The sequence below is a fragment of the Fusarium oxysporum genome, chromosome XI (assembly GCF_013085055.1).
Source record: "Fusarium oxysporum Fo47 chromosome XI, complete sequence".
Lineage (NCBI taxonomy): Eukaryota > Fungi > Ascomycota > Sordariomycetes > Hypocreales > Nectriaceae > Fusarium > Fusarium oxysporum.
This window is the reverse complement of record NC_072850.1, coordinates 2,693,897-2,712,293: the sequence shown is the minus strand read 5'-3', so window position 1 is coordinate 2,712,293 and position 18,397 is coordinate 2,693,897. Positions and strand designations below refer to the sequence as shown.

The 18,397-nt window shown below is 49.0% G+C and overlaps 8 protein-coding genes across 8 annotated transcripts; 4 read left to right on the top strand and 4 right to left on the bottom strand.

The window, feature by feature from the left end:
• Positions 1-244: 244 nt before the first annotated feature.
• FOBCDRAFT_192711 (major facilitator superfamily domain-containing protein) lies at positions 245-1,802 on the top strand (the record flags this gene model as incomplete). Its single annotated transcript, XM_031193148.3, has 1 exon — positions 245-1,802. The coding sequence occupies exon 1, from the start codon at positions 285-287 to the stop codon at positions 1,800-1,802; it is 1,518 nt and encodes a 505-aa protein (XP_031031994.2). The 5' UTR covers positions 245-284.
• Positions 1,803-2,550: 748 nt separating this feature from the next.
• On the top strand, positions 2,551-3,765 carry FOBCDRAFT_192707 (uncharacterized protein). The gene has a single exon (XM_031193147.3). The coding sequence runs from the start codon at positions 2,676-2,678 to the stop codon at positions 3,501-3,503; it is 828 nt and encodes a 275-aa protein (XP_031031993.3). The 5' UTR covers positions 2,551-2,675; the 3' UTR covers positions 3,504-3,765.
• A 403-nt stretch (positions 3,766-4,168) lies between these two features.
• FOBCDRAFT_324571 (glycosyl hydrolase family 71-domain-containing protein) lies at positions 4,169-7,931 on the bottom strand (the record flags this gene model as incomplete). Its single annotated transcript, XM_031193146.2, has 8 exons — positions 4,169-4,937; positions 4,990-5,114; positions 5,162-5,275; positions 5,325-5,469; positions 5,526-5,811; positions 5,862-6,385; positions 6,446-7,291; positions 7,342-7,931. The coding sequence occupies 8 exons, from the start codon at positions 7,929-7,931 to the stop codon at positions 4,169-4,171; spliced, it is 3,399 nt and encodes a 1,132-aa protein (XP_031031992.2).
• Positions 7,932-8,955: 1,024 nt separating this feature from the next.
• FOBCDRAFT_245563 (fungal-specific transcription factor domain-containing protein) lies at positions 8,956-10,737 on the bottom strand (the record flags this gene model as incomplete). Its single annotated transcript, XM_031193145.2, has 1 exon — positions 8,956-10,737. One exon carries the CDS (start codon positions 10,735-10,737, stop codon positions 8,956-8,958), a length of 1,782 nt encoding a protein of 593 aa, XP_031031991.2.
• Positions 10,738-11,298: 561 nt separating this feature from the next.
• FOBCDRAFT_208911 (dienelactone hydrolase) lies at positions 11,299-12,259 on the top strand (the record flags this gene model as incomplete). The annotated part of the gene is made up of 3 exons (XM_031193144.2): positions 11,299-11,536; positions 11,597-11,672; positions 11,728-12,259. The coding sequence occupies 3 exons, from the start codon at positions 11,299-11,301 to the stop codon at positions 12,257-12,259; spliced, it is 846 nt and encodes a 281-aa protein (XP_031031990.2).
• A 196-nt stretch (positions 12,260-12,455) lies between these two features.
• On the bottom strand, positions 12,456-14,130 carry FOBCDRAFT_265688 (uncharacterized protein). Its single transcript, XM_031193143.3, has 2 exons — positions 13,966-14,130; positions 12,456-13,898 (listed from the first exon to the last, which is right to left on the bottom strand). The coding sequence occupies exons 1-2, from the start codon at positions 14,092-14,094 to the stop codon at positions 12,741-12,743; spliced, it is 1,287 nt and encodes a 428-aa protein (XP_031031989.3). The 5' UTR covers positions 14,095-14,130; the 3' UTR covers positions 12,456-12,740.
• A 755-nt stretch (positions 14,131-14,885) lies between these two features.
• Positions 14,886-16,551, bottom strand: FOBCDRAFT_245560 (Tannase/feruloyl esterase; the record flags this gene model as incomplete). The annotated part of the gene is made up of 3 exons (XM_059610701.1): positions 14,886-15,731; positions 15,779-16,009; positions 16,072-16,551. The coding sequence occupies 3 exons, from the start codon at positions 16,549-16,551 to the stop codon at positions 14,886-14,888; spliced, it is 1,557 nt and encodes a 518-aa protein (XP_059466308.1).
• A 112-nt stretch (positions 16,552-16,663) lies between these two features.
• Positions 16,664-17,894, top strand: FOBCDRAFT_254288 (PLAC8 family-domain-containing protein; the record flags this gene model as incomplete). The annotated part of the gene is made up of 4 exons (XM_059611110.1): positions 16,664-16,706; positions 17,262-17,297; positions 17,351-17,462; positions 17,522-17,894. The coding sequence occupies 4 exons, from the start codon at positions 16,664-16,666 to the stop codon at positions 17,715-17,717; spliced, it is 387 nt and encodes a 128-aa protein (XP_059466307.1). The 3' UTR covers positions 17,718-17,894.
• Between the last annotated feature and the right edge of the window lie 503 nt (positions 17,895-18,397).

Genomic DNA, 18,397 nt, shown 5'->3' with positions numbered 1-18,397 from the left:
CAACTCAAAAAGTTCAAACATCTTGCGAAAAACAAGCCGTGATATCCATGTTGTGGATATCGCAAGTCACATGGCTGGCATAATAACTGTAATAGGCCAACTCGGATGTCGGAAGTAGATAACGAGACTAGCGCTTCTGGTGACTTACCCAATTGGGACTGCAAACGGGAAATCGGCAAATGTCTTGTCTTACACGAGAAAGGATCTACCAAGTATAAGGTCAACAGCTTCGCATTCAAAGTCTCTCTAATTTCTGCAAATTCCCTGCACCACGATCTCTCATCATGTCTGACGCTCAACAGGACGTAATTGGGAGCACGAAAGACGCTCAAGATGAAAGCAAGACCGCCAATGCTTCCATCAGCGTTGAAGGCTTAACGCAAGATGTCATGCGTCGTCGCCAAAGAATATCAGATCTCTTTACAATTCTTTGTGCAGGAGCTGCACTTATCTCGGATGGCTATCAGAACAACTTGATGACAATGTCGAATGTGCTCTTCAAGAAGGAATATCCTGAGCAGTACACTTCGTCCGTCAGTACTCGGGTATCCAACGCTCTCCTCGTTGGCGAGATTCTCGGCCAAATTGCCATCGGCCTCACGTGCGACTATCTTGGACGAAAGACAGCCATTGTGCTAACCACAATGTGCATTGTCGTTGGCGGTATCCTAGCCACGGCAGCACACGGCACGACCATCGATGGCATGTTCTGGATGCTGACGGTAGCTCGAGGCGTCGTTGGCTTCGGAACTGGTGGCGAGTATCCTGCGAGTAGCACATCCGCTTCTGAGTCTGCCAATGAGCGAGCATTAAACAACCGAGGACCGATCTTCATCCTTGTCACAAACTTGCCGCTATCTTTTGGAGGTCCGCTTGCGGTGTCTATTTTCATGGTTGTTCTCTCAGCCGCGGGAACTGACAATCTCTCGACTGTGTGGCGTGTCTGTTTTGGAATCGGGATCTTCCTGCCGCTCACTGTCTTCTACTTCCGCATACGTATGCTCAACTCGAAGCTCTACAGGCGGGGTGCAATCAAACGAAGGGTTCCTTATGCCCTCGTTATTCGCTACTATTGGAAAACTCTCATTGGCACTTGTGGTGCTTGGTTTCTGTACGACTTTGTTACGTTTCCAAATGGGGTCTTCTCAGGTACCATCCTTGCCTCCGTGGTACCCAAGGGCGGCAACACACTTTTACACACGGCAGAATGGCAGCTCTTACTCGGTTGCATTGCTCTACCTGGTGTATTCATTGGTGCTTGGATGTGCGACAGGGTTGGCAGGAAAAACACCATGATGATAGGGTTCGCGGGGTATTTGGTGTTTGGTCTGATCATTGGCTGTGCATACGACAAAATCACCAAGATTGTCCCCCTGTTTGTTGTTTTCTATGGTCTCATGCAATCTTCTGGAAATCTTGGTCCTGGAGATATGCTTGGTCTGCTCTCGTCCGAAAGCTACGCCACAAGTGTCCGCGGAACATGCTACGGCATCAGCGCAGCGCTGGGCAAGACTGGAGCAGCTGTAGGAACTCAGGCTTTCAAGCCCATTCAACTGACTCTGGGAAAGCGATGGACATTCATCATCGCTGCAATTTGTGGCATAACGGGAGTTTTAGTAACATACTTCTTTATCCCGAATGCCACTGGAGAGGATTTGAGCAAGAATGATGAGAGGTTCCTTGCATATCTTGTGAATCATGAATGGGACGGGGAGATAGGGGATGGGGAATTGAAAGGTCCTGCTAATGGTCTTGATGCAGTTATCTCAAAGAATAATGGTAATACGGAGAAGGCAGGATAAACCTCGACATAGAAGTTATTGAACCATTTGATCAACGTCGTCAAAGTCTCACTTAAAATGGTTGAGGCTGTTGGTGTTGGTGGACCCGTACTTAAATACACTCGCAATAACTACCCTAAACTGCCCCATGTCAAAACCTCCTCGATCTTTTGCCCTATTAACAGTATGTAAATAAGTCTTAAGAAAGGAGCTTAAGGATTAATAGAGATTTCGTAGGAAGCTACACTTAGTTCTGATTATGCTTCGGTCTTATACCGCGAATGGGTTGGACAGCGGACAATACAACCCCGCTGCGAAATGGGGAATCAATTTCTTCACAACGAGAGGGTCTTGAGATGGATTATCAATTTATCGAATTTCGAGATAAACACTAAATCAATCAACACATAGATCTTAAAGATATAATTGTACCGATTAGCCGGTTGTCACTTTGCAGCCTTTCCAGACAGTAGATTGACCGAGCCGTCTTTATGAAGTTTTTGCTTTCTGAAAATCTTCATCGGCACTGTGCTTCTATTTTCTTCATCGAGTTTGTAGGTGGTCGCGTCTGCGTGTAAACCGGACAGGTTACATGTTTAGCAGTCATATAATTGATATGAAAATGAATCACACCGGCCGCTGAGGCTCTGCTTCCTCTCGAAAAGTGATATCATAAGAGGTTTCTCTGTTTACCTATTGCACAGTAAAAGTCCCAGTCCCGCACACCCCTGTCCATTCTCCACTTCAGTCGTCATTCACGTCTTCACCGCCTTAATATCATTTCACTGCCTTTTCTAAGATTTTCTATTAATTAATCCTCAACTTACTATTAAGATTGTTTCTCAATACGGTTAAGCTTCGCAAAATATTCTCAAACAACGAGCAGCAACCACCATGTCAGCCCCCGAGTCTCAAACAACTATGGATGTCACCGAGTTCGAGAAGACACTCCTGCAGCTACGATGCTTCGACACCATGTTTCTCGTCGACGACTCAGAGGCCATGCAGCCCTACTGGTCCGAGATCAAGACACTGATAGAGCGCATTGCACCCATCTGCGCTAAGCATGATCCAGACGGAGTCGATCTGTACTTTGTCAACCACCGACCAGGCGGCGTCTTGGCCAAATTGCCTGGATTGCAGTCCATCCGCAAGTCCGGCTACACGCACATTGGTGGCTTCGTCGGTAACATGCTCTTGACGAGCAAGGGAAAGCAGGTCGGCAGCATCTTCGACAGCGTCAAGCCGGCTGGCAAGTGCAACATGGGCGCCAGGCTCGGCGGCCTGCTCAAGTGGTACTGCGACAAGTTCACGGCCGGGGAGGAGAAGGCTGCTCTCAACATTGTCGTGCTGACAGCCGGCCAATTCGACGATGACATCAAAACACCCCTGATCCAAGCTGCCAGGACTCTTGATGAGGCCAAGGCACCAATTCACCAGGCTGGCGTTCAATTATTCCGCCTTGGCGGGCCGAACCTTGAGCGACAGAGGACACTACAGCATCTCGATGACGAGCTGCACAAAGAGGCTGGGACACGAGATATTGTCGATACGGTGACTTGGAGTGGTCATGGCACATCCATGTCGGACGATGAGCTACTCAAGGTTGTGCTGGGCGCGGTTATCAAGAAGATTGATATGCGTGCCTCTGAGTTGCACTTGGACGAACAAGCCCCAACTGCACGCGCTGACCGGGAGTTTGATGAGGATAATGTGATCTGAAACTAATGGGAACTACCGAGAGTCCTTGGAGACATTATTGTATTTTATACTATGGCATGAATGGAAGGTGACGGCAGCGATAGGGGCCGCATTTTCTGTACGGTAGCTTAGTCGAAGTAGTAATTCGGCCCCGGAAGCTCCACGCCATTACAATTGGTCGTTCAGCCGGAGCTGGAATATCCGGCGGACGGCGATTCCCGTATTCCCGTAGGGTTAGCTTGCAGACAGAAGGTACAATAATATATCATCAAACGTCACGGAGTGAAAGATTTCCCAGCCTTAATCATGAGCAGAAGTGGCATGTTTGGCTGCTAAAAAAAGATATATCATTGCTACTCTTGTACTTTACGTAGGAAGTTTACTCATAATGCCGTTTAACTTAGCAGATCTGACATGTTGGGAAGATACAAATGGTATAAGACCCTCCCAATTGGTGATTATAAAAGTCAAGGCTTGACAAGGATTATATAGTTAATACAGAAGAGAACCATGAGCCAAAGAATGGTGCCCATCGTGATGAAGGTACTGACTATCGAAAGTTTCTAAATACACCAAAGAAATGTGATAAGGCTCAGTCTTGCCAAGTCGATGCAACATATCCCCAAAGCCATCTTCCGCTCCGCTCCGAGCAAGATACCTAGCTTTTGCTAATCCTGCGTACAAGACTAGTAACTGCAGCATGGATAGTAATCGCAGGGAGCTTCGCTGGGGTTCCTCCACCACTTGGCAATGTTCTGCCAGGCCGTCTCGATATCGCAGACCGGAATGGGGATAGCACCAGGATGGTCGAGGCCAACTGAGAACGGAACCTGCGACGTGGCCGATTTGTCGCCATTCTTGGCATATGGATCAAGCTTCGTCGGATGGTAGTTCTGGTTACCTTGCCTCCTCCAGTTGAAGAAAGGCGACAGAATCATGTTTCTGACAGTAACGCCATAGTCGTTCTCCTCTCTGATCTCATCGAGACCCTTGGGGGCCTTGAATCTACGATCACAGCGGTTCTGCGTACAGACGTCGACTTGGGCTATCCACAGTGTCCATTCCTCGCCTGTCTCACTCGTATAGAAGTATTGCGTGGCCTCACCATCGTCGTTGCTCATGAGAGCAGCGTTGCCACGTCGGGGCTGGGGGTATGTCACATGACCCTCCTTGGCGAGAATGACAATGGCATTGCCGTTGGCGCCAGTGGTCCAGGCCTTGTTGATGAGCATGGCGTTCATGATGGGTTCGATGGACTTGTGGAAGTCAAAGATGGAAACCTTGGGAGCGTCGAGCCAAGTTCCGTCGGCAATCATGGGGTAGAGGCGTCTTGTTGATAGGTAGCTTCCGTCAAAGATCTGCTTGAGGAACTTGTCAAGCGTCTGGCGAGCCTGCTTGGAAAATTCATCGCTTGCTTTGCTGACTTCTTTGGCAATCTCCATCGCATTCATAGCCCTGTGAATCTGTGAGTGTGATATCATGCTAGAAGGGAGATTTTGTGACGTACTCTTCAGTCTGTGCCTCAGATATAGTGCTGTAGAGGGATGTGAAGGTCTCGACGGTGCCGGATAGTTGTTCAACCCTTGAAACGACATCTCCAAATGCCTTGAACACATCAGGATCTGTGATCATCTGATTACAGTTAGCACGTTGGAATTAGACCCAATCCTCTCTCTTACCTTGCTCCAGAACGAACCGCCCGCAAACTGCATGCTAAGACCGAAGTACTCCGAAAACTCCTGCAGGAACTTCAGACCCTCGTCCAGCTTGGAATCGCCGAAAGTGGAAGCAATCTGCTTGAGTGGTTAGTGCGCAAGTCAAATAGCGATGCAGTTGACTGACCGAGTCTGCGTTCGCTGCCGCGCTGGCGGAAATACCATCAATTGAAAGATACATGTTGGTAATGAAGTTGTGCAAGTTGGAGAACGAGGCAAAGACCAGATCCATGCCAGGGTATTGCGTCGTGCCGCACTTAAAGGGGTTCGTACTAGATGTTTATCGTGATCAGTTGCTATAACAAGACGGCAATTTACAAGTACATACCATGCGTTGGCTCCAATGATGTCGCAATCGTAGTTGTCGGCTGCCCTGTTTCCCCCGTTCGCGTCGCGACCGCCGTAGAAGTAGGCAATGGAGCGAATGTACTGATCCTGGAAAGGCGTTCCGTAGAACATCGTGTTGCCACCGATGGCCACCTCGTTCTGGTAATAGAACCATTCTGCGGTGTAGTTGAAGAACTCCCCGGCACCGACAGAATCCCAACGTTTCTTGACACCGTCCTCAATTTTACTGGCTTGGAAGCAGTTGAGGTTGGGGCAGTTCCAGGCGCCTGGACTATGTGTTAGTTCCCATCTAGTCACAACGGGGAAGGAAACTCACTCTTCTCATCAGAAGAATCGCACGTTCGAAGCCCCTCCTTGAAGAGAGCACCATAGGGGTTGGCCTCTGAACAAGCACCGGACGGGCAGTAGTCTCGGGCGCAAGCGAAGTTGCAGAGTCCAGTATATTCGCCCAAAAGACCATTTGCTGGGTATCCTCCTGCAGAAGTCGCAGGTGGAGGTGTAATGGCTGGGCCACGTCCTGTGCACTTGCACTGGGGCTGGGGACAATAGCCGCGTCCGCAAGAGAAACCGCAGAGTCCCTCAAAGTTACCTGTTCCAGTTCCCGCTGTGCAGGCATCGTCCGAGTCCTCAGGGTCCGCTTCCTCGGGTGGAATGACACACTTGTCCTTAGCTGACGCGGCAGTTGTGCAATACTTGGATGGGCAGTGGCCGTAGTTACAAGCATACGAGCAAAGACCCTTGTATGTGCAATCTGATCCCGCTAGGGGATAGCCATCGACGTTCTTAGGTTCCGGCGTGTCCAGAGCCTTGCCCAGCTTGGTACAGGTACACGGGCCCGGACTGTTGAGTGAATCTGATTAGCTGCCATGATCTGTTTCGGTGGTCTGCGCTCTTACTTACGGGCAATAGCCAAAGGAGCATGTGAATTCGCAGAGCTCTGCAAAACCGTCTCGCCCAGTTCCCTTCATACACTGCTGCTTCGACAAAGACAATGCTGGTGCTGCAGAAACGGATCTGGTAGTCGTGGTGCTTCCTACCCACGGGTTCCAGTTGGTGATGCCCTTTTCACAGGTTTTGGTAAGATCAGCACCATTGAGTGTAGCAACAACGGCACCCGAAGCGTCAACGAGCTCGATGAGAACTTTGCCAACGCGACCTTCATATGCAAAGCTGCCGTGGAACATACCCACATAGCCGTAAGGAGCGTCATCCCAGTTCACGACGCGCCTCTGGCCGTCAATGGTGACTCGTGGAGTGAGTAAAGAGGTGAGCAATGCCGAGAAAAAGATCTTGTCCTGCGACAGTTCTCCGGGTGGCATCTCAGGCTGCAGCTGAGCCGCCGTGTTTCCCGTGGTTCCACCAGTTGCGCATGCCGATGCTGGAGTGAGTCGGTACCAAGCTACAAGAACCTCTTGGTTGATGGTGGCGATTCCGTTCTTGAAAGTGTCGATTGCGTAGGGAAGCAGCTTTCTCCAGCCGTCATGAGGCATTCCCTTGACGTAGTTGTAAGGAGCCTCGCCAATGTCAAATGCGACGTAAGCTTTGTCGTTCAGAGGACCGACGTAATGAGATTCTCCGTAGTCGTTCCACGAGATGATCTGTAGATACTCTGGTTGACCTGGCCACTGGTCTTGTGAGACAAGAGTAAAAGCCAGATTCCAGCGGTCATGCCACAGCGAATCTCCGCGCCAGAGCCAGTTCTTGTTGTAGCCGGGCAGATTGGTGTAGAACCAAGGAGAAATTGGCCTGGTTATGCACCTGTTAGCGAAGCCCAGACTGTCATCTGAATGACTTACATCATGTAGGATGATCCGTTTAAGAAAATGAGGTAGGATGCATCAACCTCCATGTCAATCGTGTTCGGACCCTCGGGCCAAGCAGCCCAGCTGAAGAGACCGTCAGTCTCGCCTGTTCTGACAGCTCTCTTGGCTCCAACAGAAGACCAGCTAGGCATGAAATAGCAGTTGGTCTTGTCCTTGATTGTACTCCAGTCCTTAGCCCTATTGAAGCCCTCAAATGTGGACACCAATGGCTGAGAACCGCGCTTGAAGTGAGCAGAATGCGAGCTGTACTTGTTGATGAGACTAATGACCTCGTCCATGGGCCAGTCTCCGTTGCCGGCATAGTCGAAAGAGAATAGAAGTTTGAAGCCCAAGCTGCCGGCTGCATCGAAAGCCATGGGGATAGAGCGATCGTTGGTTGCGTCATCGTATGCAATGTTTAAAACAAAGCCATCGATATGAGCTTCTTGGGCTTTTGTGATATCATTGACAAAGTCAGCATTGGTGTACTGTTCGGTATTGCCAATCATGAAGTGTGCAAAGACTGCCCTGGCTTGGGCGTGAGCGGCGAGAGATATCGCCAAGAGTAAAGAAATGAGCCACATGTTGATGGCTGGCCCTGAAGAGGGGTAAAAAAGAGTGAAATGAGTGAAGTGAGTGACCTGGTTCTGCAATAGTCCTGCAAAATGGTGAGTTCCGTATGCTTATATTTAACCTTTATTAACTAGATTTTCTCTATCATCGGAAATTAGGAACCGTTACTCACTACTATTAGTGTTCTGTTCGTAGCAACCCGTTTTGGACACTCCGATATACCTACTAAGGAAGGTTGCATTTGCCCTGAGTTAAGGCTGAGTCAAACTTCCGGGTCTTCTGTTCATTGAGACGCGACTATACTGTAAGTGGCCGTCTAATCCGCCCTTGCTTTCCGTATATGTACACCCGCCGGGAACTTGTGGAAAGACGAGATAAGACTGCTTACTATGGGTCTATGGGCGTAGTAGCGTTGAGATCTCTGCGGGCGCTTTTTAGGCACTATCTTTCTCACGGGCTAATTTGCCCAGTATTACTCTGTCATGATTGGCTCTTGTCATTTATGCCTCTCGGACGCTGGCATTTAAGGTGGAGACACGGATGTACCCGAGCCGGCATGTCAGCCCTAATTTCGGTTCGAAGTAGAACGTAACAGTGCCCTTGCAGATCTTGCCATTCAAGGCAATTAACCCACATTCTTAGTATCCAAACATCCGATGTCTTCGGGTCATATCAGAACGACCTTGGAATCAGGCGCCTCTCTGGTCTCGCCCCCAGCAAAAGCATCCCAAGCTTTGCCATTATTATATTCAAAGCCCATGGCACGTTGCACTTCTATTAGCTGGCTGCGGATTTGCTTCGGGCTTGCCGTTGATGAATTTAGTGGTTGGTGGAAATCCCTAGAATGTTCCTTTGGGCCTCCTACCCTAGATATGAGAAAAATTGCACCAATCCTCGCATAGCTTGAGGGCTTAGCAGAGGCATTTCCCAGCACCTGTCCACAATCTCGGTTCTGTCTGTGTCCATACGACCCGATGCAGTGCCTAAGAAGGAAATTCTTCCTCTCGATAATACGAGATATGTCCATTTTAATCACTATATCAAAATCACCCTGGCACCAAGGCTCTCCATAGCTTCTCTCCACCCGAAAAATTGATCAGGGTGCATTCTTCGAAGCCTCCAACACTCCTCCATGACAAGAAGACCTTTCCATGTTATGCCAGGGGCCTGCGCTTCTTGCAGCACCTGATCGAGGATTTGACGAAACCGGTGATGTTGTGATTCGCTCATGGCCATACATCCGGTAATAGTGTACGGCCAGGCTGTCCGTATCACAAGACGTGAAGGGAGAGCCTCAAGCTTCTCGAGGCAAATGTTGACGAAGGTCTGATCGATACTACTTTGCTCGGACATAATTGGAGCAATTGCAACTTGCAAAAAGACTCTGGCACCATAAGCCCAGATGAGACTAATCATTGCAGCGTCAAGATCTAGACCTGAAGTTACACTGGCCAGGCCCTCAATATCTTCTCGAAGAGTCTGGCAGACAAAATCAAGTTGTTGTTCTAGTTCGCTGTGTTGTCGTTGTAATTCCGGTCCTGTAAGCTCCTGATGCATTTCACCTTGGTGCATCAGCTGTAATTGCTCAAGTCTTGCAATTCTGAAGACAATGGCAAAGATTTGGCTCTGGCAACCCATAAAGTCCTGCGACCTGATTGTACCAGAATCTAGAAAAGGCAGGTAGTCAAAGGCGCAAGGGTAGTATGACACGGCACCGAAAGTAGATGTAGCCAGAACATCAATCCAAATAAAGTTAAAGATGGAAAGTTGCAGCGATCGTCGTCGTACATCACCTTCAGGCAAGCTCAATAATACGTCTGCTATCACTGATGTTGAATTGCGATTCCCAAGTGGAACAGCAGTCTCAATATGATTCAAGACCTTCCTTGCAGCCTGGTGATGGACCTCCCATTGACCCTGAAGCATACTGAAGGTCTCGAGTGTCTCCAAATGGGCGATGACATCAAGAAGGTGGACCCCAGCCCAGACGAAATCTTCCACTGGCAACGGCTTCATGAGAGAAAAGCGCTCGACCTCTTCCCGAAGTATCGAAATCGACCGGCTCTGTAGCCTGCTCACTTTTGGCGAAAGTCCAATCTCGTTCACGGTAGCCCGCTGGGTCAACGAGTGCTCGAAGCAGGCGCTGATACTCAGAGCTGAGCTAAACAAGTCGTCTTTGCTGATGAGCCGATTGAGCATCCAGTTACGTTCGGTGCTGCTATTCAACTTGTAGAATGTATGCGTGATTGGATGGATGACATCGAGAAACAGCATGAGCAATCTCGTTTCTTCTCGAGAAGAATTTTCAGGTCCGGGCCGTAGACTTTGCATCCTGCTGTCCCACCATATGGTGTCGGGTTGCCGCTGCCAGATATTCGCACCATTTGTCAACTGAATAATGGATGGTGTTGCAAAGATGTCGCAATGGAATGAATCCAATGAGATATGACCAGTTCTTGGGGAGTGACGTGCCCTTTGTTGATGGCTGTTGCTCCCTGAGTCAGCTGGCAAGATTCCAATCGCGGCAGAAGCAGTGCCTCTGGACTCGAGCTTTCTCGAGACCCTGTACCGCAGCTCCGCCACAGTTCGTAGAGTTCTTGCTTCATTGGACTCTCGGACATCTTTCCATGAGGCCTTGTTGGTGATCCAAGACGGTGGCGGCACGTTGAACCCGTAGCATGCAAGGTCTCTTGACCGACAAGCGCTGCATGCTGGTAACTCTTCATCACACTTCTTCTTGCGGATTCTGCAGGTGAGACATCCCTTGCGACTGCGCGTCCCGTCTGAGACCGACTGCTGCTGCTCCCTCTGCGCCATGATGTCTCATTGCTGATAAGAGGCCGCGGAGGAGGTAGCTTGAGACGCCTGCTGCTATCAGTTGGGCGCGCTTATCTACCCATGCAAGACGTCATGATGGCCTTCTTTCTGTTGGGAGCTGAAATTCAATGAAGCATTAGCTAGTATCAGGCAGTAAATCGTGCCGCAAATGGCTCGTATTGATATGCTGGGGTCCGGGTGACGAGATCCAATGGGAATTGCGCACTTCACGTCGGACTAACTACTAGGTAGGCCGTGATAAGCGGTAAGGTTGTCGGCGATCAGTCATGCTATTGGCTGCTTCAGACGTGGGCGTCATCTGCAGGCTTAGCTCAATCGACTGCGCTTAAGCTAAGCCCTTTCGAGGCCTCATGCTTACAGCGCATTAAGAAATACCAACGAACCTCTTGCCGGTACGTACTGGTAGTTGACCCAGCTGCATCGACATATCTGGCTATAAAAGTATGCACTTGATCCAGTGTTCAGTAGATTGACCACTGTTCAGTCCCGAATCATCTTCAGAGTGCGGTTTGTCACACATCCCTCAAAGATAGAGACATTATGTCATGCCCTCAGTGCTTTTCTGGCCACATCAACCCAGGCACTCCAACTGGTCGTTGGGATACCATTCATGGCCTTCGGACCTACATTGCAGAACCCCCGGCTGGCAAGAGTCCGAAAGCTATCATTGTCATAATTCCTGACGCGTTCGGTGTTGACTTTGTCAATAATCAGATTCTCGCGGATCATTATGCTTCAGCTGCAGACTATCTGGTCTACCTGCCGGATTTCATGAATGGTGAGCCAGCCATTAGTTCCAAGCACGCAAAAGCAAGATAACTAACACCGTTGATCACAGGCAAGGCGGCTCCAGTCAGGACAGTGATCAACATGGCGCACCTTTGGGACGAGACCGGATCTTGGTTGCTCAAACCGTAAGCTCCCGCCCCAAGGTCGAAAATATAAATTACTTGGCTGATCACTAACTAGGTACTATCTTGTTGCTACTATGCTTGACTTTGTGCCATTCCTAATTCGCAACCGCTTCAGTGTCTGTTGGCTAAGGGCGACTGGGTTCTTGAAAGAAGTCCAGCGACATAAAGACGCAGCTCTTGCTGTTGGAATTGCCGGCTTCTGCTGGGGTGGGCTACACACTGTTAGACTCACCCACGACACGGCGGAAACGAAGACAGCTAGTGGTCATGCACTGGCAAATGCGTTTTTTACTGCCCATCCAAGTAGCGTCGATGTCGTCCAGGACATAGGCAACGTCGCACGTCCTCTCTCTATTGCAATTGGCGACGATGATCCTGTGATGGGAATGAAGCAAGTGCGGCAAGCTGAATCAATCTTGGAGAGCAAGGATGTCGATACAAATGTGGTTATTTACCCTGGAGCAAAGCACGGGTTTTCAATTCGTGCAAGCAGGGCGGAGCCAGATTCGAAAGAGACGCGACAGGCAGAGGAAGCCGAAGAACAGGCTATTGCTTGGTTTAAGCGGCAATTCAATAGCATGGCATAGCATGCAGTTTGTCTATTCACTCAATTTACAACATGTTTAAAGGCCCGTCGAGGTGTTGTTGATCTTTTGACCTGAGTCTTTATTGGCCTGCAAATTACACATCCTTGACTAGGATATTGGACCCCTTCGCCAACTTCATCAATAAATATGGCTTGGAGAAGTATATCCATAAACAGCACGGGGCTATAGGCGCAATGCGGATTGCAGAATGAATGTGCTGCAGGGTTTCTACCTGACGATCTGACACGAGCGTTTTTGACCACGACTGCGACTAGCTGATCAATGGTGCGATATCCTCAATACATGGAGATGTCCCGAGAATCCTGGGATAGATCAGTACAGGCTCAGCTCCTTTGCAACGCTGCGTGGGATCCAACTGTCGGTGCTACTAATAAACAAAGTGGTCTAAATATAGAAGGAAACTGACCAGGCCGATACCTTGACCATCTCATATAGAATCAACGCCAAGATCAAATGGATATCAGTCCAAGCTAGATAAACCATTTGGGCAACCCGGTTTCAACTGATCCCGTGGCCAGGTGATCCATGCTGCATAGTCTGGGTCAAGCTGCTCCGTGATGCTTTCTAAAATACGCCAACCCCATCCTCTCATATACCAAAAGCATTCCAGCGTCTGAACCAGTACTGAGAAGTAAGCTAGTAAAACTAGAACCTGAGGATTCAGTTTCTCGACCTGCTTTGTAAAGTCATCTTCCAAGAACCATACCCACCGCATGACGATGTGCGTTTTCCCATGCGTAACGTTTTGAGGCTCATGAGCAGTTCCAAAAACACCACTAAAACAACATACGAGAGCCTCATAAAGTTCCACTAGATCTGGAAGCCTTGGGGTTTGAGAGTCGTGAATCATCGTTCTCAAGTCGGCGAGAGGCTTTTCCCAAGCGATATATCCAGCTCTACCCACGGGCGGTGGCATGGCTGAGGCAGCTTTCGGTGGAAAGGGGCCAATCGGACCTGAGAAAATGGCTGTTAAACCCATAGTCTCGATGACAAAGCGAACGCCGCGGAAGAGATTCCACCAAGCGGTTTCAGTGCCATCGAACGGAACAAGAAGGTGGCCTTTTTTAGGTGGCTTTGCAAAGGCATAGTTGCAAATAAGCACAGTGGCAATGTACAATGCGGAGCAATTTTGGTGATTGATTTGAGGAAGAAGATTGGTGACATGAGACAGAGCTTTGGAGTGATGGTGCTCGGCCAATTTCTCATACTTGGTTGCTTCCAGGGCTTGAAGCCGCGCTAAATGGAGAGCAGAAACAGCAAGCATCAGGTGAAGGATAAATTGATTGTCGAAAGCCAGAAGTGGGATCTTGTCATGCCACATGGCATCATCCCCAAAGGTTAGTGATGTCACAGTAATATAGTGATGATAAAGTCGAAGGTCGTCAACATTCAATGACAAGCTTTGTTGGCTCGGCGATAGGAGCTGGCGGTCCATAGTAATTGGCACTAGAGCTTGGGTGGCAGTACCAGGATCTGGTGCCAAGGCAAGGGGCCTGCCTCGCTGGCGTGGGCGAATAGGAACAACTGTTGTTTTTGTTCCTGCATCGCTTGCAGTATCAAAACTGCAGGAGAACGAGAGATGAGCGCAATTTTTGCAAACCGGTTTGTTCTCGTCACACTGTGGCATGAAATCTTGTTAACGGACGACAATGGTAATAAGGGTTGGAAAAGCAACTCAGACTCACCTTAATCCTTCGCTTCTTGCAAGTTTGGCAGCCATTTCGGGACTTCTTGTGCGATCTACGTTGGACAGGACGGCATGGACAGCGTGATCCTGCAGAATTGATATGTTCAGTCTCTTGCGTCTCGTTCATCGTATTGCCAAGGACCGACAGCGGATTGTCCTTAATTATTGCAAAGCATGATGCTGATCTTTTGGCCGCTACAGGAGAAGCTTGATGGCACACGCTACGGCAATGGATTAACTAAAGTCCATCGGCTGGATGACAAAGTGTTTGAGGGAGGGCCCACATGAGTAGTCAGAGGGCGCCACGGTTAAGCCAATTGCAGGCACGTCATGTTAGAGAAGAAGCACCAGTTAATTTTTACTCTGTATCAGGTGAATCGTCTCCATGTGGGGAGGTCAATGGATCAACTCCATGTAGCAGCGCTGAACACGATTCAACTTTGCGCCTCAACAGAAGTGACATCATCACTCAAGACTAGCACCCTGGGAATCAATACCAGTTCTACGAATCTGCAGTTGCGGCGAGATTCATCCTATTCATTGGTAGTAAAGAGATCACTACTCGCATCATATGGTGTAACAGAATGGGTAGGAGCAGAGCAAAGGCGGCGACGGCGGCAGGAGTTAACACAAGATCGAGGCAACATCGTTCAAGAGGGTCTATACAGCTATATTTAAGCAAGCTTCGACACAATGTTCCAGAACTTCTACTGATGTGCAGAGACTTACGAGGTTCCGCTCTCCTAACTCAAAGAATATGAATGGTATTTATAGGGTAGAGTTCTACGTGTACTAAATCTATACAAAGGGTTGAACAGAACATTTTGGCAATAATGCCGAAGAACAGAAGGTTAGATTTTGGGCGAAACGTAAATAGCCTCTGATAGCTTCGGGGGCTGTTGATATCAATACAGAAGCTTACTGGGCACAAGACCAACATCTCGTTGAATTTTTAGCACTGCAGGAGGTGTTGAAACTCGGCTTCTGGGGATAAGGGCACAGAATCTGCTGTTGAGTCGTATTGTCCGACCTGGTCACAACCACAGGAGTAGAGAACGGCTCAGTGCCATTCTCTACCCAAGCCCGGAGCTGGTTAAACAACGCTTCGGGCTGACCACCCTTGCCGCCCCAGCAGTGTCCGAGAGCAGGTACCTGGTAATACTTATAGAAAGAAGTGACGTTGCCTACAAAGTCCGATACCTTATTGTAATACTGAAGCGTGCCACCAGGGGAAATGCTCGGGTCAGCCTGGGAGATGTTAGCTTGAAGTCGGATCTTAAATACAAGAGATATTACCAGGCCATGATAAGTAATCATCTTTCCTCCAGCATCTCTAAAGTCTCGTAGATCAACCTCGTTGGTCTCAAGGTTGGAAGCAAAGATCTGCTTGACGTGACGGTAAATCGTATCGAAATCTCGACCAGTGGCGTTCTTCAGTGTTGCTGCCATGTCTTTCTTGACAAAAGTCTTCCAAGCAAACTCGACAGAGCCTTCGCCTCCACTCTTGCAGACTGTGCCGGTACAGTTTTTTGGGGCAAGCGTGGGGAGATCGGTACCGATCTCGTAGCCGGGGTACATGAACTTACCGTTAGAGAAGCGGGGACCGGTCCACGAGGCATTGGCGACGGAAGCAGCAGCGCGGCTAATCTTGAGCTTCGACCTGGTACTGGTGCAGTGAAAAGTCTTCCCAACCTGTTTGAAAGGGTTAAATTGGCGCCGACAAGCGTCAACGTCGCTGATGATGCCATCCTTGACCCCGTCCAGCTCATCGCAAGCTGAGACCGCAAGCTGAGTAATAGCGTTTAGCTCACAATCGTGGGGAACTGCTGAGTAGACCCCATGTAGAATACCGACCAGATGGAATTGATGTAGAACTCAGCCCAGTTGATTGCTGGAGCAGCCGCGATGGTCCCATTGTAGGCAGAAGGATACTGTTGAGCAAGTTTGAGGCCTTGGCGACCACCTTGGGAGCAAGCATTCCAGTAGGAATGCAATGGAGCCTTACCGTAGAAGCTTTTAATCAGCTGCTTCGCAATACTAGCCTTTGGAGTGACTCTAAGTTAGGTATATTATACAGAACAGGGTCAAGTTTGGTACTCTTTACCTCGTCATCCAGTGAAACTTGGCCAAAGTTCTGCAGTGCGTTCGTGTTGATATTCCCAGGAGTTATCAACAGCCACTCAGCGGGGCTAGCGGCCTCGGGGATACCAGCATCCGTTGTAACAGAAGCATAGCCATTTGCCACGGCGTTGATCATGCCGGCATAAGTCAGGATATAGCGACCTGGTGTCCAGCCAGAACCTCCAAGGGACTGCAGTCTTCCATTGTAATTATTCTCGCTGGGTAGCCAAGCTTCGGCGTGAAGGGTATCGTTCTGGCCAGTATGCGTATAGGTGACGGTGACGTTGCAGAAAGTGACATTCTGGACATTCAAAGCTGGCTGTGAGTAGGTCCAGCCGCGTGGGACGTCGAAGCTATAATCGGGGACAACATTCGCTTCGATGGAAAGAAACTCAGCCCCGAAGAGAGTTGGAGTTGCGAAAGTTGAGGCCACACAGCGGCTCGCAATGTCAGAGGAAGCCATGATGGCTTGGGGATACTAGGTGTAACGAACATAAGACATGATGGCGAAACTTCGACTTAAATAGCATTGCTCATACAAGGCGAGGCCTCTCAACCTGTCGTAATGCTTTATGATGACGATGATAGAATCCACAAAGAATGGGACTGGTATTGAAGGTGGGTATCTTGAAAACTCAAACCATCGTCGCCATCGAGGAGAGAAAAACTGCATTGACAAGATGATATTCTCTAAGATTGAATCTCCGTCTTTTGTATGGCATTGCTCTGCCAATCAGGGTTGTAGGGTATCGTATTGAATACGACAAATCCAGAGCGCTTCTGCATTAGGTTAGGTATGTAAATCTCCCCACTCGAGGCCCTTGGGGTTATGGGTCTGAATGCGTCACTGGTCTCGGTCCGACTTCCGTTACAAAGACAAGGGTCGAACCGTATTCAATACGACGGCTAACCAAGCCATTCTCTGTCCAAACACTTCTTCGATCCCCAGACGCAATATTATCTATGGCTTCGTCATATAAGTAGACGATCCACAGACTTGTGTTCTTTCATCCGATCTCATCATAAACCTCCTACTCATCTCTTTTTGTCACTCCTTTGTCCTTTTGTTCACTCATTCACTCTTTACTAGTTCTTTCTATTCTAGTCCGTCGTTTACCTCAATCACCATGTCTCAGGAATGGCAGAATAGCCTGCTCGATTGTTCGCCTTGAGACTCTTGCTTATTGAGCACTTTCCTTCCATGCATCAGTACGTTTCCCTCCTCTTACCCGGCAAACGTCAGCTGACCAATCGCAACACAGTCTTTGGGCGTACCTCTCATCGCTTGCAGAATCCTTCTGCCGAACCCGAAAGTGGCAATTCGGACTGTGCATTGTTCTGTGGCATACAGTCACTCACTGGCTGCGGCTGGATGTTAGTAAACCTCTATTCTTCCGCTTTACATTTGCGGGAGGAAGCTAACTTGCCAACAGTTTCAATGTGATGAAGCGTGGGGAGATCCGCGAGGCATATGGCATTGAAGGTAGCGGCATGGGAGACTGCTGCGCCTCATTCTGGTGTCTTTGCTGTGCGCTTATCCAGCAGGAAAAGGAGGTCAAGTCCCGACAACTTGCGTGCTGCGAGACCGCTGGTTACCAGCCTATGAAGGATGGCATGCGTATGCCTTGAGGACCTCCCTTGAAGACATGGTTGATGTTGATACCCTTCATCAGATGTATGGGGCAGGGTGAGGCTGATAAGGAACTACAAAAGTGAAGAAATTGTCTCGTTTTATTGAGCGCCTCTTGACAATCATTTATATATGAGACGTCATAAGAATTCTCGAGATTCTTTCTTATATTGTACAAGAAGTGCTTTAAAAATACTGATTTCTCCTATTTCGGCAACTACGAAGAGTGTAGCTTAGATCAACTTGATATTAAACTCGTTATTAATACAAGCGCCCACACAACTAACTACTGCAAACGGCGCCCAACCATCGAGAACATCGTAGTAACGAACGGGAACAATCCACTCTTTCCCGCTTGACCAGATACCCTTAACCATCCTGGTGCTATCCCGGTGCCATCCCCAGATTTCGGGCATGGAGCCGAGGTAGAAAAAAACACAAGTCTTAACACTTGCAGGGTAGAGGCCGTGGTTCAGGGCCCTAAGGAGAGGCACCCAATAAGAAAGAACCAAAGCCGGGTCTAAGGGGAGAACTAAGGCTTTAATTAATTCCCATTGGAAACACGAAGCACCAGATGTCTCCACATTACCCCAGGTTATCTTCGTCATGTAGAATGACACCATCACCAAGTTAAGAGCAGACTGCAGGTCATTTCTATTACCATGAATTAACCCCTCAT